Source organism: Bombina bombina, chromosome 10, assembly GCF_027579735.1.
Source record: "Bombina bombina isolate aBomBom1 chromosome 10, aBomBom1.pri, whole genome shotgun sequence".
Classification (NCBI taxonomy): Eukaryota; Metazoa; Chordata; class Amphibia; order Anura; family Bombinatoridae; genus Bombina; species Bombina bombina.
The window spans coordinates 163,213,726-163,233,986 of record NC_069508.1 but is presented as its reverse complement, the minus strand read 5'-3'; the positions used below and the strand labels follow the sequence as shown (position 1 = coordinate 163,233,986).

The window sequence follows — 20,261 nt, the reverse complement described above, 5'->3', positions numbered from 1 at the left end:
CTTGTATTATCATATAGTGCAGTGTTGTATTAGTGTATAGATGCCTTGTATTATCATAGTGCAGAGTGTTGTGTTTATTAGTGTATAGATGCCTTGTATTATATAGTGCATAGTGATGCTTATTAGTGTATAAATGCCTTGTATTATTATATAGTGCAGTGTTGTGTTTATTAGTGTATAGATGCCTTGTATTATCATATAGTGCTGTTTATTAGTGTATATATGCTTTGTATTATTATAGTGCAGTGTTATGTTTATTAGTGTATAGATGCCTTATATTATTATATAGTGCAGTGTTGTGTTTATTAGTGTATAGATGCCTAGTATTATCATACAGTGCAGAGTGCTGTGTTAGTGTATAGATGCCTTGTATTATCATATAGTGCTGTTTATTAGTGTATATATGCTTTATATTATTATATAGTGCAGTGTTGTGTTTGTTAGTGTATAGATGCCTTGTATTATCATAGTGCAGAGTGTTGTGTTTATTAGTGTATAGATGCCTTGTATTATATAGTGCATAGTGATGCTTATTAGTGTATAAATGCCTTTTATTATTATATAGTGCAGTTGTTTGTTAGTGTATAGATGCCTTGTATTATCATATAGTGTTGTTTATTAGTGTATAGATGCTTTGTATTATCATAGTGCAGAGTGTTGTATTTATTAGTGTATAGATGGCTTGTATTATCATAGTGCATAGTGATGCTTATTAGTGTATAAATGCCTTGTATTATATAGTGCATAGTGATGCTTATTAGTGTATAAATGCCTTGTGTTATTATGTAGTGCAGTGTTGTGTTTATTAGTGTATAGATGCCTTGTATTATAATATAGTGCAGTGTTGTGTTTATTGGTGTATAGATGCCTATTATCATATAGTGCTGTTTATTAGTGTATATATGCTTTGTATTATTATAGTGCAGTGTTGTGTTTATTAGTGTATAGATGCCTTATATTATTATATAGTGCAGTGTTGTGTTTATTATAGTATAGATGCCTTGTATTATCATACAGTGCAGAGTGCTGTTAGTGTATAGATGCCTTGTATTATCATATAGTGCTGTTTATTAGTGTATATATGCTTTATATTATTATATAGTGCAGTGTTGTGTTTATTAGTGTATAGATGCCTTGTATTATAATATAGTGCAGTGTTGTGTTTATTAGTGTATAGATGCCTTGTATTATAATATAGTGCAGTGTTGTGTTTATTAGTGTATAGATGCCTTGTATTATAATATAGTGCAGTGTTGTGTTTATTAGTGTATAGATGCCTTGTATTATAATATAGTGCAGTGTTGTGTTTATTAGTGTATAGATGCCTTGTATTATAATATAGTGCAGTGTTGTGTTTATTAGTGTATAGATGCCTTGTATTATAATATAGTGCAGTGTTGTGCTTATTAGTGTATAAATGCCTTGTATTATTATATAGTGCAGTGTTGTGTTTATTAGTGTATAGATGCCTTGTATTATTATATAGTGTTGTGTTTATTAGTGTATAGATGCCTTGTATTATAATATAGTGCAGTGTTGTGTTTATTAGTGTATAGATGCCTTGTATTATCATATAGTGCTGTTTATAAGTGTATATATGCTTTGTATTATTATAGTGCAGTGTTGTGTTTATTAGTGTATAGATGCCTTATATTATTATATAGTGCAGTGTTGTGTTTATTAGTGTATAGATGCCTTATATTATTATATAGTGCAGTGTTGTGTTTATTATAGTATAGATGCCTTGTATTATCATACAGTGCAGAGTGTTGTTTGTTAGTGTATAGATAGATGCCTTGTATTATCATACAGTGTAGAGTGCTGTGTTAGTGTATAGATGCCTTGTATTATCATATAGTGCTGTTTATTAGTGTATATATATGCTTTATATTATTATATAGTGCAGTATTGTGTTTATTAGTGTATAGATGCCTTGTATTATCATATAGTGCTGTTTATTAGTGTGTGTATATATGCTTTGTATTATTATATAGTGCAGTGTTGTTTATTAGTGTATAGATGCCTTGTATTATCATACAGTGCAGAGTGCTGTTTATTAGTGTATAGATGCCTTGTATTATATAGTGCAGTGTTTTGTTTATTATTGTATAGATGCCTTGTATTATCATAGTGCAGTGTGTTGTGTTCATTAGTGTATAGATGCCTTGTATTATCATACAGTGCAGAGTGCTGTGTTTATTAGTGTATAGATGCCTTGTATTATCATATAGTGCAGTGTTGTGTTTATTAGTGTATAGATGCCTTGTATTATCATAGTGCAGTGTGTTGTGTTTATTAGTGTATAGATGCCTTGTATTATACAGTGCAGAGTGCTGTGTTTATTAGTGTATAGATGCCTTGTATTATCATACAGTGCAGAGTGCTGTGTTTATTAGTGTATAGATGCCTTGTATTATATAGTGCATAGTGATGCTTATTAGTGTATAAATGCCTTGTATTATTATATAGTGCAGTGTTGTGTTTATTAGTGTATAGATGCCTTGTATTATCATATAGTGCTGTTTATTAGTGTATATATGCTTTGTATTATTATGTAGTGCAGTGTTGTGTTTATTATAGTATAGATGCCTTGTATTATCATATAGTGCAGAGTGTTGTGTTTATTAGTGTATATATGCTTTTGTATTATTATATAGTGCCGTTTTGTGTTTATTAGTGTATAGATGCCTTGTATTATCATATAGTGCAGAGTGTTGTGTTCATTAGTGTATAGATGCCTTGTATTATCATACAGTGCAGAGTGATGTGTTCATTAGTGTATAGATGCCTTGTATTATCATACAGTGCAATGTTGTGTTTATTAGTGTATACATGCCTTGCATTATCATACAGTGCAGAGTCTTGTGTTTATTAGTGTATAGATGCCTTGTATTATCATATAGTGCAGCGTTGTGTTTATTAATGTATAGATGCTTTGTATTATTATATAGTGTTTATTAGTGTATAGATGCTTTGTATTATCATATTGTGCAGATTGTTGTGTTTATTAGTGTATAAATGCCTTGCATTATCATATAGTGCAGAGTGATGTGTTCATTAGTGTATAGATGCATTATGTTATCATACAGTGCAGTGTTGTGTTTATTAGTGTATAGATGCCTTGCATTATCATATAGTGCAGTGTTGTATTAGTGTATAGATGCCTTGTATTATCATATAGCGCAGAGTGATGTGTACAGATGCCTTGTATTGTCATATAGTGCAGTGTTGTGTTTTAGTGTATAGATGCTTTGTATTATATAGTGCAGTGTTGTATTAGTGTATAGATGCCTTGTATTATCATATAGCGCAGAGTGATGTGTATAGATGCCTTGTATTGTCATATAGTGCAGTGTTGTGTTTTAGTGTATAGATGCTTTGTATTATATAGTGCAGTGTTGTTTGTTAGTGTATAGATGCTTTGTATTATTATAGTGCAGTGTTGTGTTTATTAGTGTATATATGCCTTGTATTATCATATAGTGCAGTGTTGTATTAGTGTATAGATGCCTTGTATTATCATAGTGCAGAGTGTTGTGTTTATTAGTGTATAGATGCCTTGTATTATATAGTGCATAGTGATGCTTATTAGTGTATAAATGCCTTGTATTATTATATAGTGCAGTGTTGTGTTTATTAGTGTATAGATGCCTTGTATTATCATATAGTGCTGTTTATTAGTGTATATATGCTTTGTATTATTATAGTGCAGTGTTGTGTTTATTAGTGTATAGATGCCTTGTATTATATAGTGCATAGTGATGCTTATTAGTGTATAAATGCCTTGTATTATTATATAGTGCAGTGTTGTGTTTATTAGTGTATAGATGCCTTGTATTATAATATAGTGCAGTGTTGTATTGATTAGTGTATAGATGCCTTGTATTATCATATAGTGCTGTTTATTAGTGTATATATGCTTTGTATTATTATAGTGCAGTGTTGTGTTTATTAGTGTATAGATGCCTTATATCATTATATAGTGCAGTGTTGTGTTTATTAGTGTATAGATGCCTTATATTATTATATAGTGCAGTGTTGTGTTTATTATAGTATAGATGCCTTGTATTATCACACAGTGCAGTGTTATTGTATAGATGCCTTGTATTATCATATAGTGCTGTTTATTAGTGTATATATGCTTTATATTATTATATAGTGCAGTATTGTGTTTATTAGTGTATAGATGCCTTGTATTATCATATAGTGCTGTTTATTAGTGTATATATGCTTTATATTATATAGTGCAGTGTTGTTCATTAGTGTATACATGCCTTGCATTATCATACAGTGCAGAGTCTTGTGTTTATTAGTGTATAGATGCCTTGCATTATCATATAGTGCAGTGTTGTATTAGTGTATAGATGCCTTGTATTATCATATAGCGCAGAGTGATGTGTATAGATGCCTTGTATTGTCATATAGTGCAGTGTTGTGTTTTAGTGTATAGATGCTTTGTATTATATAGTGCAGTGTTGTATTAGTGTATAGATGCCTTGTATTATCATATAGCGCAGAGTGATGTGTATAGATGCCTTGTATTGTCATATAGTGCAGTGTTGTGTTTTAGTGCATAGATGCTTTGTATTATATAGTGCAGTGTTGTATTAGTGTATAGATGCCTTGTATTATCATATAGCGCAGAGTGATGTGTATAGATGCCTTGTATTATCATATAGTGTTGTTTATTAGTGTATAGATGCTTTGTATTATTATATAGTGCAGTGTTGTGTTTATTAGTGTATATATGCCTTGTATTATCATATAGTGCAGTGTTGTATTTATTAGTGTATAGATGCCTTGTATTATATAGTGCATAGTGATGCTTATTAGTGTATAAATGCCTTGTATTATTATATAGTGCAGTGTTGTGTTTATTAGTGTATAGATGCCTTGTATTATCATAGTGCAGAGTGTTGTGTTTATTAGTGTATAGATGCCTTGTATTATATAGTGCATAGTGATGCTTATTAGTGTATAAATGCCTTGTATTATTATATAGTGCAGTGTTGTGTTTATTAGTGTATTAGATGCCTTGTATTATAATATAGTGCAGTGTTGTTTATTAGTGTATAGATGCCTTGTATTATCATATAGTGCAGTGTTGTGTTTGTTAGTGTATAGATGCCTTATATTATTATATAGTGCAGTGTTGTGTTTATTATAGTATAGATGCCTTGTATTATCATACAGTGCAGAGTGTTGTGTTTGTTAGTGTATAGATGCCTTGTATTATCATACAGTGCAGAGTGCTGTGTTAGTGTATAGATGCCTTGTATTATCATATAGTGCTGTTTATTAGTGTATATATGCTTTATATTATTATATAGTGCAGTATTGTGTTTATTAGTGTATAGATGCCTTGTATTATCATATAGTGCTGTTTATTAGTGTATATATGCTTTATATTATTATATAGTGCAGAGTGTTGTGTTTATTAGTGTATAGATGCCTTGTATTATATAGTGCATAGTGATGTTTATTAGTGTATAAATGCCTTGTATTATATAGTGCATAGTGATGTTTATTAGTGTATAAATGCCTTGTATTATAATATAGTGCAGTGTTGTGTTTATTAGTGTATAGATGCCTTGTATTATCATATAGTGCTGTTTATTAGTGTATATATGCTTTGTATTATTATAGTGCAGTGTTGTGTTTATTAGTGTATAGATGCCTTATATTATTATATAGTGCAGTGTTGTGTTTATTAGTGTATAGATGCCTTATATTATTATATAGTGCAGTGTTGTGTTTATTATAGTATAGATGCCTTGTATTATCATACAGTGCAGAGTGTTGTGTTTGTTAGTGTATAGATGCCTTGTATTATCATACAGTGTAGAGTGCTGTGTTAGTGTATAGATGCCTTGTATTATCATATAGTGCTGTTTATTAGTGTATATATGCTTTATATTATTATATAGTGCAGTATTGTGTTTATTAGTGTATAGATGCCTTGTATTATCATATAGTGCTGTTTATTAGTGTGTGTATATATGCTTTGTATTATTATATAGTGCAGTGTTGTTTATTAGTGTATAGATGCCTTGTATTATCATAGTGCAGTGTGTTGTGTTCATTAGTGTATAGATGCCTTGTATTATCATAGTGCAGTGTGTTGTGTTTATTAGTGTATAGATGCCTTGTATTATCATACAGTGCAGAGTGCTGTGTTTATTAGTGTATAGATGCCTTGTATTATCATACAGTGCAGAGTGCTGTGTTTATTAGTGTATAGATGCCTTGTATTATATAGTGCATAGTGATGCTTTTTAGGGTATAAATGCCTTGTATTATTATATAGTGTTGTGTTTATTAGTGTATAGATGCCTTGTATTATCATATAGTGCTGTTTATTAGTGTATATATGCTTTGTATTATTATGTAGTGCAGTGTTGTGTTTATTATAGTATAGATGCCTTGTATTATCATATAGTGCAGAGTGTTGTGTTTATTAGTGTATAGATGCCTTGTATTATCATACAGTGCAGAGTGTTGTATTTATTAGTGTATAGATGCCTTGTATTATCATATAGTGCAGAGTGTTGTGTTTATTAGTGTATAGATGCCTTGTATTATCATACAGTGCAGAGTGTTGTATTTATTAGTGTATAGATGCCTTGTATTATCATATAGTGCTGTTTATTAGTGTATATATGCTTTGTATTATTATATAGTGCAGTGTTGTGTTTATTAGTGTATAGATGCCTTGTATTATCATATAGTGCAGAGTGTTGTGTTTATTAGTGTATAGATGCCTTGTATTATCATATAGTGCAGAGTGTTGTGTTTATTAGTGTATAGATGCCTTGTATTATCATATAGTGCAGAGTGTTGTGTTTGTTAGTGTATAGATGCCTTATATTATCATATAGTGCAGAGTGTTGTGTTTATTAGTGTATAGATGCCTTGTATTATCATATAGTGCTGTTTATTAGTGTGTGTATATATGCTTTGTGTTATTATATAATGCAGTGTTGTGTTTATTAGTGTATAGATGCCTTGTATTATCATATAGTGCAGTATTGTGTTAGTGTATAGATGCCTTGTATTATCATATAGTGCAGAGTGTTGTGTTTATTAGTGTATAGATGCCTTGTATTATCATATAGTGCAGAGTGTTGTGTTTATTAGTGTATAGATGCCTTGTATTATCATATAGTGCAGAGTGTTGTGTTTATTAGTGTATAGATGCCTTGTATTATCATATAGTGCAGAGTGATGTTTATTAGTGTATAGATGCCTTGCATTATCATATAGTGCAGTGCATTGTGTTTATTAGTGTATAGATGCCTTGTATTATCATATAGTGCAGAGTGTTGTGTTTATTAGTGTATAGATGCCTTGTATTATCATATAGTGCTGTTTATTAGTGTGTGTATATATGCTTTGTGTTATTATATAGTGCAGTGTTGTGTTTATTAGTGTATAGATGCCTTGTATTATCATATAGTGCAGTATTGTGTTAGTGTATAGATGCCTTGTATTATCATATAGTGCAGAGTGTTGTGTTTATTAGTGTATAGATGCTTTTGTATTATTATATAGTGCCGTTTTGTGTTTATTAGTGTATAGATGCCTTGTATTATCATATAGTGCAGAGTGTTGTGTTTATTAGTGTATAGATGCCTTGTATTATCATATTGTGCAGTGTTGTGTTTATTAGTGTATAGATGCCTTGCATTATCATACAGTGCAGTGTTGTGTTTATTAGTGTATAGATGCCTTGCATTATCACTATATAGTGACACTTTTCAAAAATATGTTGTAAAAACGTGCCATTATTCCACTGGGTGTTAAATGATGGTAAAGTATGCCTACCTCGAGTTAGCGATCATAATTTAAGTAATAAAACAATGTGACTTTCATTCACGATATCCGCATATTCCTTGTAATTACATATATATTGAAGATTTTGATTTTACATTTTTGATATCCAGCTTCCTCCCATAGATCGTCCATCATTGTTTTCGAGTGGTCACATGTTTTTTTTTTTTTTATCAAATGACAGAACAGGCCACTCGGCGACACACCCCTAACAAAATACGCCCTTCCTGACTTCTGCGCATGCCCTAGCTCAGGAATCTCAGCATAACTCTTCTAACGCATGAGTAGAGAGCGGAACGAAGGTTGTTATGCCAGTGCTGTGACGTGGAGAGGGGTGTTTCACCTTTGTCCCCGGGATGAAGAGAATTCAAGGAAGTGATTAATGGGGAGTAGCAATGATCATTGCGACTCATAAAGGAAAATAGAAATTTGTGTTGCATAAAAAGATTGTAATTTAAAACTTATATGGGCGAATTGTGTTATCAATACTTGGGGAATACAAATTTAATGCTCAATTGTGAAAAATGTACCATCACTTTAAAGTGATCTCTTGTAGGGCTTAAAAAATGTATACTTATGGGAAAATGTATCAAGATGCATTCACAGCTTCTGAGAACTTGTAGTTTAGGTTTGCAAGAGTGAGCCTGCAACCACAAATTTGAGGAGTCTCTCTGCTTCTTATCCTAGGTGGTAGAGAGAAATCACCTTGCTTGTTCAGGGTGATACATATGTGTGTATACATTTTTAACATAACAAGAATAAAAGTTAAATTTTAATGTACAGTCTTTCACTTCTATCTATCTGGACTCATTTGCTAATAATTAGCCATATCATGGACAGTAGTCTATTGTGAATGAATATATCGCACAAAAGTATCTATGTGAGAGCACTCAGGAGTGCTATATGTGTATTCTTGTTGAGGTGAGTGATTTCTCCCCTCAAACCTAGTTAATGTACTTTCTCCAATACACAGCACCAACCCCTAAGTTCAGGTTATTATACCTGAGTATCCTTTTGATAGGGCAGCAGTGCTCATTGATGTTCCAGTAGTGCCATTGGTTCCTCTCTTTTTGTTCTCAAATCTCTAAAATGAGACTTTTCTTTACACTATACACAACTAAGATTATAATCCACTTTCTCATCCTTTCCCGCCTCGATTACTGCAACTCTGTCCTCTCTGGTCTCCCCACCTGCCGCCTAGCTCCTTTACAATCCATAATGAAGGCCTCTGCCAGGCTCATCTTCCTTACACGTCGCTCTTCATCTGCTGGACCTCTCTGCCAATCCCTTCACTGGCTACCTCTTGCCTCTAGGATTAAACACAAAATTCTTACTCTGACATACAAAGCCCTCAACTGCACTGCTCCCCCCCCCCTATATCTCAGACCTTGTCTCCAGATACTCTCCCTCCTGTCCTCTTGGCTCTGCTCATGACCTCCTGCTCTCCTCCTCTCGTTACCTCATCACACTCCCGTTTACAGGACTTCTCCGGACTGGCTCCCATCTTGTGGAACTCTCTGCCTTGCTCCATAAGACTCTCCCCTAGTTTTGAAAGCTTCAAGCGCTCCCTAAAGACTCTACAGGGATGCATACAACCTATGCTAACCTTTCTTTATACCAGTTCCTCTCCTCCATCGCTATCCCCTGAACCCCCTTAGCATGTGAGCCTAAGAGTCCAGCTGTTCGTAGATTACCTTCTTAAGAGCTGACTACAACAGTGCAACTCTTGGCAGGGACCTCTACCCATTTGATCACTATAATTGTTTTGTTGTACTCCGCATTTGTTTATAGCGCTGCGGAATCTGTTCGCGTTCTACAAATAACCGATAATAATAATAATAATTGTCACCACTGTTTGATTCATTATGCAGAGACACCACTTATAGCTATTAAAGTTATAATAATAAATCAGATTAATGGTCAGGAATTTGATGTGATAAAATATATATTTCTTCTGTTAAGTGTGATCAGTCCACGGGTCATCATTACTTCTGGGATATTACTCCTCCCCAACAGGAAGTGCAAGAGGATTCACCCAGCAGAGCTGCATATAGCTCCTCCCCTCTACGTCACTCCCAGTCATTCTCTTGCACCCAACGACTAGATAGGATGTGTGAGAGGACTATGGTGATTATACTTAGTTTTATATCTTCAATCAAAAGTTTGTTATTTTAAAATAGCACCGGAGTGTGTTATTACCTCTCTGGCAGAGTTTGAAGAAGAATCTACCAGAGTTTTGCTATGATTTTAGCCGGAGTAGTTAAGATCATATTGCTGTTCTCGGCCATCTGAGGAGTGAGGTAAACTTCAGATCAGGGGACAGCGGGCAGATGAATCTGCATAGAGGTATGTAGCAGTTTTTATTTTCTGACAATGGAATTGATGAGAAAATCCTGCCATACCGATATAATGTCATGTATGTATACTTTACACTTCAGTATTCTGGGGAATGGTACTTCACTAGAATTACACTGTAAGAAATACATAAAGCTGTTTAATAACTAGGGATTATGTTTAACGTTTTTGCTGGAATGTAAAATCGTTTTCATTTGCTGAGGTACTGTGTGAATAAATGTTTGGGCACTATTTTTCCACTTGGCAGTTGCTTAATCTGTTTTTCTGACAGTTTCTGTTCTCCCTCACTGCTGTGTGTGAGGGGGAGGGGCCGTTTTTTGGCGCTTTTACTATGCATCAAATATTTCAGTCAGCAACTCATTGTATTCCCTGCATGATCCGGTTCATCTCTACAGAGCTCAGGGGTCTTCAAAACTTATTTTGAGGGAGGTAATTTCTCTCAGCAGAGCTGTGAGAATTATAGTTTGGACTGAGATAAAAAACGTTTATTCTGTAATTTGTTTCCTGCTTTCAGAATTTGTTATCTTTGCTAATGGGATTAAACCTTTGCTAAAGTTGTGTTGTTTACAAGGATTGAGGCTATAACTGTTTCAACTTATTAATTTTCAACTGTCATAGATCTTCTGTGCTTCTTAAAGGCACAGTACGTTTTAATATTATTCTAATTGAATTGTATTTCCAAGTTGCAAGTTTATTTGCTAGTGTGTTAAACATGTCTGATTCAGAGGATGATACCTGTGTCATTTGTTGCAATGCCAAAGTGGAGCCCAATAGAAATTTATGTACTAACTGTATTGATGCTACTTTAAATAAAAGTCAATCTGTACAAATTGAACAAATTTCACCAAACAACGAGGGGAGAGTTATGCCGACTAACTCGCCTCACGTGTCAGTACCTACATCTCCCGCTCAGAGGGAGGTGCGTGATATTGTAGCACCGAGTACATCTGGGCGGCCATTACAAATCACATTACAGGATATGGCTACTGTTATGACTGAGGTTTTGGCTAAATTACCAGAACTAAGAGGTAAGCGTGATCACTTTGGGGTGAGAACAGAGTGCGCTGATAATATTAGGGCCATGTCAGACACTGCGTCACAGGTGGCAGAACATGAGGACGGAGAACTTCATTCTGTGGGTGACGGTTCTGATCCAAACAGACTGGATTCAGATATTTCAAATTTTAAATTTAAACTGGAAAACCTCCGTGTATTACTAGGGGAGGTGTTAGCGGCTCTGAATGATTGTAACACAGTTGCAATACCAGAGAAAATGTGTAGGTTGGATAAATATTTTGCGGTACCGACGAGTACTGAGGTTTTTCCTATACCTAAGAGACTTACTGAAATTGTTACTAAGGAGTGGGATAGACCCGGTGTGCCTTTCTCACCACCTCCGATATTTAGAAAAATGTTTCCAATAGACGCCACCACAAGGGACTTATGGCAAACGGTCCCTAAGGTGGAGGGAGCAGTTTCTACCTTAGCTAAGCGTACCACTATCCCGGTGGAGGATAGCTGTGCTTTTTCAGATCCAATGGATAAAAAGTTAGAGGGTTACCTTAAGAAAATGTTTGTTCAACAAGGTTTTATATTGCAACCCCTTGCATGCATTGCGCCGATCACGGCTGCAGCGGCATTCTGGATTGAGTCTCTGGAAGAGAACATTGGTTCAGCTACTCTGGACGACATTACGGACAGGCTTAGAGTCCTTAAACTAGCTAATTCATTCATTTCGGAGGACGTAGTACATCTTACTAAACTTACGGCGAAGAATTCAGGATTCGCCATTCAGGCACGCAGGGCGCTGTGGCTAAAATCCTGGTCAGCTGATGTTACTTCTAAGTCTAAATTGCTTAATATACCTTTCAAAGGGCAGACCTTATTCGGGCCCGGGTTGAAAGAGATTATCGCTGACATTACAGGAGGTAAAGGCCATGCCCTGCCTCAGGACAAAGCCAAAGCCAAGACTAGACAGTCTAATTTTCGTTCCTTTCGTAATTTCAAAGCAGGAGCAGCATCAACTTCCTCTGCACCAAAACAGGAAGGAGCTGTTGCTCGCTACAGACAAGGCTGGAAACCTAACCAGTCCTGGAACAAGGGCAAGCAGACTAGGAAACCTGCTGCTGCCCCTAAAACAGCATGAATTGAGGGCCCCCGATCCGGGATCGGACCTAGTGGGGGGCAGACTTTCTCTCTTCGCCCAGGCTTGGGCAAGAGATGTTCAGGATCCCTGGGCGCTAGAGATAATATCTCAGGGATACCTTCTGGACTTCAAATACTCTCCTCCAAGAGAGAGATTTCATCTGTCAAGATTGTCAACAATCCAGACAAAGAAAGAGGCGTTTCTACGCTGCGTACAAGAGCTCTTGTTAATGGGAGTAATCCATCCAGTTCCACGATCGGAACAGGGACAGGGGTTTTACTCAAATCTGTTTGTGGTTCCCAAAAAAGAGGGAACTTTCAGACCAATCCTGGACTTAAAGATCCTAAACAAATTCCTAAGAGTTCCATCGTTCAAGATGGAACTATTCGGACAATTTTACCTATGATCCAAGAGGGTCAATACATGACCACTGTAGATTTAAAAGATGCTTACCTTCACATACCGATTCACAAAGATCATTATCGGTACCTAAGGTTTGCCTTCCTAGACAGGCATTACCAGTTTGTGGCTCTTCCATTCGGATTGGCTACAGCTCCAAGAATCTTCACAAAGGTTCTGGGTGCTCTTCTGGCGGTACTAAGACTGCGGGGAATCTCGGTAGCTCCATACCTAGACGACATTCTGATACAAGCTTCAAGCTTTCAAACTGCCAAGTCTCATACAGAGTTAGTGCTGGCATTTCTAAGGTCACATGGATGGAAGGTGAACGAAAAGAAAAGTTCACTCGTTCCACTCACAAGAGTTCCCTTCCTGGGGACTCTTATAGATTCTGTAGAAATGAAGATTTACCTGACAGAGGACAGGCTAACAAGACTTCAAAGTGCTTGCCGCACCCTTCATTCCATTCAACACCCGTCAGTGGCTCAATGCATGGAGGTAATCGGCTTAATGGTAGCGGCAATGGACGTAGTACCCTTTGCACGCTTACACCTCAGACCACTGCAACTGTGCATGCTAAGTCAGTGGAATGGGGATTACTCAGACTTATCCCCTTCTCTGAATCTGGATCAAGAGACCAGAAATTCTCTTCTATGGTGGCTTTCTCGGCCACATCTGTCCAGGGGGATGCCATTCAGCAGACCAGACTGGACAATTGTAACAACAGACGCCAGCCTTCTAGGTTGGGGTGCCGTCTGGAATTCTCTGAAGGCTCAGGGACAATGGAGTCAGGAGGAGAGTCTCCTGCCAATAAACATTCTGGAATTGAGAGCAGTTCTCAATGCCCTCCTGGCTTGGCCCCAGTTGACAACTCGGGGGTTCATCAGGTTTCAGTCGGACAACATCACGACTGTAGCTTACATCAACCATCAGGGAGGGACAAGAAGCTCCCTAGCTATGATGGAAGTATCAAAGATAATTTGCTGGGCAGAGTCTCACTCTTGCCACCTGTCAGCAATCCACATCCCGGGAGTGGAGAACTGGGAGGCGGATTTCTTAAGTCGTCAGACTTTTCATCCGGGGGAGTGGGAACTTCATCCGGAGGTCTTTGCCCAAATACTTCGACGTTGGGGCAAACCAGAGATAGATCTCATGGCGTCTCGACAGAACGCCAAGCTTCCTCGTTACGGGTCCAGATCCAGGGATCCAGGAGCAGTCCTGATAGATGCTCTGACAGCACCTTGGGACTTCAGGATGGCTTACGTGTTTCCACCCTTCCCGTTGCTTCCTCGATTGATTGCCAGAATCAAACAAGAGAGAGCATCAGTGATTCTAATAGCACCTGCGTGGCCACGCAGGACTTGGTATGCAGACCTGGTGGACATGTCATCCTGTCCACCTTGGTCTCTACCTCTGAAACAGGACCTTCTGATACAGGGTCCCTTCAAACATCAAAATCTAACTTCTCTGAAGCTGACTGCTTGGAAATTGAACGCTTGATTTTATCAAGACGTGGATTTTCTGAGTCAGTTATTGATACCTTAATACAGGCTAGGAAACCTGTTACCAGAAAGATTTACCATAAGATATGGCGTAAATACCTATATTGATGTGAATCCAAAGGTTACTCTTGGAGTAAGGTTAGGATTCCTAGGATATTGTCTTTTCTACAAGAAGGTTTAGAAAAGGGTTTATCTGCTAGTTCATTAAAGGGACAGATCTCAGCTCTGTCCATTCTGTTACACAAACGTCTGTCAGAAGTTCCTGACGTCCAGGCTTTTTGTCAGGCTTTGGCCAGAATTAAGCCTGTGTTTAAAACTGTTGCTCCACCATGGAGTTTAAACCTTGTTCTTAATGTTTTACAGGGCGTTCCGTTTGAACCCCTTCATTCCATTGATATAAAGTTATCTTGGAAAGTTCTATTTTTAATGGCTATTTCCTCGGCTCGAAGAGTCTCTGAATTATCAGCCTTACATTGTGATTCTCCTTATTTGATTTTTCATTCGGATAAGGTAGTCCTGCGTACTAAACCTGGGTTCTTACCTAAGGTAGTTACTAACAGGAATATCAATCAAGAGATTGTTGTTCCTTCTTTATGCCCAAATCCTTCTTCAAAGAAGGAACGTCTACTGCACAACCTGGATGTAGTCCGTGCTCTAAAATTTTACTTACAGGCAACTAAGGAATTTCGACAAACGTCTTCTCTGTTTGTCATTTACTCTGGGCAGAGGAGAGGTCAAAAAGCTTCCGCTACCTCTCTTTCTTTTTGGCTTCGTAGCATAATTCGTTTAGCTTATGAGACTGCTGGACAGCAGCCTCCTGAAAGAATTACAGCTCATTCTACTAGAGCTGTGGCTTCCACTTGGGCCTTCAAGAATGAGGCCTCTGTTGAACAGATTTGCAAGGCTGCAACTTGGTCTTCGCTTCATACTTTTTCCAAATTTTACAAATTTGACACTTTTGCTTCATCGGAGGCTATTTTTGGGAGAAAGGTTCTTCAGGCAGTGGTTCCTTCTGTATAAAGAGCCTGCCTATCCCTCCCGTCATCCGTGTACTTTTGCTTTGGTATTGGTATCCCAGAAGTAATGATGACCCGTGGACTGATCACACTTAACAGAAGAAAACATAATTTATGCTTACCTGATAAATTCCTTTCTTCTGTAGTGTGATCAGTCCACGGCCCGCCCTGTTTTTAAGGCAGGTAAATATTTTTTAATTTATACTCCAGTCACCACTTCACCCTTGGCTTTTCCTTTCTCGTTGGTCCTTGGTCGAATGACTGGGAGTGACGTAGAGGGGAGGAGCTATATGCAGCTCTGCTGGGTGAATCCTCTTGCACTTCCTGTTGGGGAGGAGTAATATCCCAGAAGTAATGATGACCCGTGGACTGATCACACTACAGAAGAAAGGAATTTATCAGGTAAGCATAAATTATGTTTTTTTTTTCTTCTTAAAAGGGAAGAGTCCACAGCTGCATTCATTACTTTTGGGAAATACAGAACCAGGCCACCAGGAGGAGGCAAAGACACCCCAGCCAAAGGCTTAAAGGGACAGTCAACCCAAAAATTACTGTAACTTATTTAGATTAGTTAAATAACGATCTTTACAGTAAACTGTAGCCAAATTTTCATCTAAATAAACTTTGGCAGAAAACACTTACTAGATCTCATCTGGCCGTTTTGAAATGGACGCCTGACTCCTCCTTCTCAGACGTCTCCCAAAAGCTTGCACTAGTACAGGATCCTTTCCTCTCGTCCATGCGCACTCCTGCAATTTCAGCTCTCTAGCTGTTCATACCCGGCACTCACTGCCTCTCATCCATGCTGTGCGCTGTGTGTTACAGAGAATGAGAGGCAGTGTCTGAGCCCGTTTTAAGATTGCTTTAGTTAATACTCCAATAAGATTATAGAGAAATATTTTATAAAAGCAGCTTCCCTTTGCCCCAACATTGAGATGCATGTGAATAAGTCCCGCCTTGTATGCCTAACTACTGCTCGTCTTTGCGGATTCACAGGATGTTGTTTTACGGCACTTTGTTTCCCGTATACTTGCCTCTTATCCTCTATTCAATCATTTTTGCTGCACATATCTTAGCTATGAGACTAAATATCACTGCTGACACATTATAGCCCATAGCCCAGCAACCTCCTTGTATCACAGGTCAGGACTACAATTCTTTTATACTACAGCTGTAAAATTAGTTTATAATAACGTTACAGGCTGGTTGCTATCTGGCAATAGATATAAGATGTACAGCATATCGGCTTTGACAGTGCGGGAACAAATTAGTCACGCAGCTAGGTTTCCTCAGGATAGGTTAAGTGCAAGTCAATGTGTGACTGTGCTCCAAGAGTGCGATACAAGTTAGCCATAAAAATATGCAATTCATTTTATAATTTAATTCATACTGTACATATTATTTATCTGTAAATGGAGAGGAACCAGGCATAGCTTTTATTTTCTGATCGGCTTTGACAGTGCGGGAACGAATTAGTCACGCACCTAGGTTTCCTCAGGATAGGATAAGTGCAAGTCGATGTGTGATGCATATTATTATGGCTAACTTGTATCACACTCTTGGAGCACAGTCACAGATCGACTTGCACTTATCCTATCCTGAGGAAACCTAGGTGCGTGACTAATACGTTCCCACACTGTCAAAGCCGATCAGAAAATAAAAGCTATGCCTGGTTCCTCTCCATTTACAGAAAAATAATATGTACAGTTTACCTTTTATTGAGTGCAGTGAAATGTGCAGCAAAAATGATTTTTGGGTTGACTGTCCCTTTAATCCTGTTGCCTCTTATTCTCTATTCAATCATTTTTGCTGCACATTTCACTGCACTCAATAAAAGGTAAACTGTACATATTATTTGTCTGTAAATGGAGTGGGACCAGGCATAGCTTTTATTTTCTGATCGGCTTTGACAGTGCGGGAACGAATTAGTCGCGCACCTAGGTTTCCTCAGGATAGGATAAGTGCAAGTCGATGTGTGGCACACTGTATGAATTAAATTATAAAATGAATTGCATATTATTATGGCTAACTTGTATCGCACTCTTGGAGCACAGTCACACATCGACTTGCACTTATCCTATCCTGAGGAAACCTAGGTGCATGACTAATTTGTTCCCGCACTGTCAAAGCCGATATGCTGTACATCTTATATCTATTGCCAGATAGCAACCAGCCTGTAACGTTATTATAAACTAATTTTACAGCTGTAGTATAAAAGAATTGTAGTCCTGACCTGTGATACAAGGAGGTTGCTGGGCTATGGGCTATAATGTGTCAGCAGTGATATTTAGTCTCATAGCTAAGATATGTGCAGCAAAAATGATTGAATAGAGGATAAGAGGCAAGTATACAGGAAACCAAGTGCCGTAAAACAACATCCTGTGAATCCGCAAAGACGAGCAGTAGTTAGGCATACAAGGCGGGACTTATTCACATGCATCTCAATGTTGGGGCAAAGGGAAGCTGCTTTTATAAAATATTTCTCTATAATCTCATTGGAGTATTAACTAAAGCAATCTTAAAACGGGCTTAGACCATCACATCGCATGCTGAGGGCCTGAGGCCCTTCTTCCCTTGGGAAGTGTTCCTTGTTTTTAGAGAAGACAGCCGTGTAGTTTTTTTTTACCCTAGCACAATGTCTATCCTGACTCAGGGTAGCATACTGTTTGTAATAACGGTCAGCGGTCTAACCGGGGGCTTTGTTCCTTAGTTGACCTTCCTTTCTCTTCCGGAAGTCTGGAACTCATGTCTTTGGTCTTTGACTAGCCTTGGGCTGGCACCATTATCCTAGAGGGAAGATTGGGAGTCGGTTACTCTATGCAGGGTTGACCTTTTTTTAAGTCATTCTCTCCTTTGTTGGAGTGTGTCTTTGCCTGTGTCGCTAAAAGTCCTAGCACTACACTGCATTCATGCTACTTACCTAGGTATGAACAAACCATAAGGTACCAAAGAACAAAGTGAATTTGATAATAAAAGTAAGATGGAAACTTCTTACAGACTGTATGCTCTCTGAATCGTGAAAGAAAATGTTTTTTGTGTTCCTTTAATTCTCAGGATAGCCTTATCCGATATAGATATACAGTATATATCTATCTGTGGGATAAGTATGGGAACCTGTACAGCACTTATTTAATATTTTCTATATTGCGACACACTTTATAGTAATGCCAGGCTTAGTATAAGTTTATCGCTGTCTGAACAAGCAGCATTGACATTGGTCTGTTTTTTTCTGTTTTGTTTTTTTTCCAGGGGAGAGAACCTTCTCCTGACCATCACAGACGAAGTTACAGAGACTTGGACAGACCACGCAGGTCTCCATCGCCTCGATATAGACGTAGCCGGAGCCGCTCCCCAAGAAGGTGAAGTACTGTAGACACAATGCTAAATGTTACTCTATCAATAAGTGTCAGCTATGTCCCTGTGTGATATCATAGCTTTGTACGATAAACTGCAAGCCAGGTCTGCTCAGTGCTGTGAGGTATTGAGTCTCGTTGTCTCCCCCAAACCCAGGTTCTTCAATTTTCTGTAACCTCTAATTCTGAGCTGCATGTATGAATAGAAAGGTAATACTACATATAGAGGGGCGCTGGCTCTGAGGGTATCTCCTGATGTAGGATCAATCAATCAACTCAATATAAATCCTGATGGCACAGGGAATAAATAACTCCAATGGTATATGTGTATACACTCAATATAAATAAGTGCAGTATACTCACTTAGTCAAATCTCAGTATCAGCAATGTCACAAAATGACAAAGAAACCTTTCTTCATAAGAACATAGGTTTATTAGATCTACGCTTTTCAACCAGTCTTCTTTACCAATAGCAAGTTAAAAAGCTTGCATACTTTTGCCTTTTTAACTTGCTCTTGATAAAGACCGGTTTGTTAAAACGCGTAGAGCTAATAAACCTATGTTCTTATGAAGAAAGGTTTCTGTCGTTTTGTGACATCGCTGATACTGGAGATTGACTCAGCGAGTATACTGCACTTATTTATATTGAGTGTATATACATATACTATTGAAGTTTTTTATTCCCAGTGCCATCTGGATGTATATGTAATTGATTGATTCTACATCAGGAGATACCCTCAGAGCCAGTGCCCCCCTCTATTCGAAAACTAAATTTGCTAATAGTTCCTTGGGAGAAACTGTGGGAGGCAGCGGCTCCGTCCTTTGAGGAGGAGTATTTGTTCTTTCCATTTATCACAGCCTTTTGTTATTCAATTGTCATCAAAATTGAATTATCTGTACTTTGGCTAAGCAATATGTTTCACACGTACTGACTTTTATTTTCTTTCTTTTTTCTCACAGACGCAGCCGCTCTCCAAAGAGAAGGAGGTTTGTATCTAAAAGCCACACACAGTTGTACAGAGTATCCCAGTATTTATGTGGAAAGTGACAAAACAAAAGCGACAGTTGTCCTAATGGGTGTTTCCATGAATATTTCTTGTATATTGTCTTTTATTTGTAACATGCCACAATATTTGTATAGTGCTGAATACATGATCATTGGGGTATAAAGTACCATATAGGAGTGTCCTGATCTGTAGAGGTTACAACGTAGTTATTTTACTCCAAGCTATTGGACTTCAAAGACATGTGTCTTAGTATACTGAATTGTTGTTGAGGATCAATAGCAAGGATCCACCCTTATCTGAAGTCTGTGCTACTAGATCACCTTCAGTTTAAACATTACTTCATCCTAGTCAAAATGGTCTCTTGTGATTGTTATTATTTCAACTGGAAACAATTTATGGTTTTGAGATCTTCCATCGCAACAAAATGTTCTCTTCCAGAAAGAGGTGGAATAAAAAAAAAAAAGTTGGGTGACACTGGTTGTTCGTGTGAAGGTCCTAATGTCCATGACTTTTGTAAACGCAATATATTCTCATATTGGTATCTCTCTGAGGATCCTCCAGGAAATAAAAAAAGAAACCAAGATCTTCAAATCGCCAAATAATAGTTCAAAATTTAAAAACTGTTCCAAGCTATAGATGAAACAGAAATTTAG

General features: G+C 37.3%; 1 protein-coding gene across 1 annotated transcript in view; it reads left to right on the top strand.

The window, feature by feature from the left end:
- Window positions 1-20,261, top strand: part of PRPF38A (pre-mRNA processing factor 38A) — a 36,284-nt gene that overhangs the window by 13,471 nt on the left and 2,552 nt on the right. Inside the window, exons 6-7 of the mRNA XM_053693468.1 lie at window positions 18,498-18,607; window positions 19,562-19,588. Of these exons, the coding sequence (XP_053549443.1) occupies window positions 18,498-18,607; window positions 19,562-19,588 (137 nt within the window). The remainder of the gene's footprint in view (window positions 1-18,497; window positions 18,608-19,561; window positions 19,589-20,261) is intronic.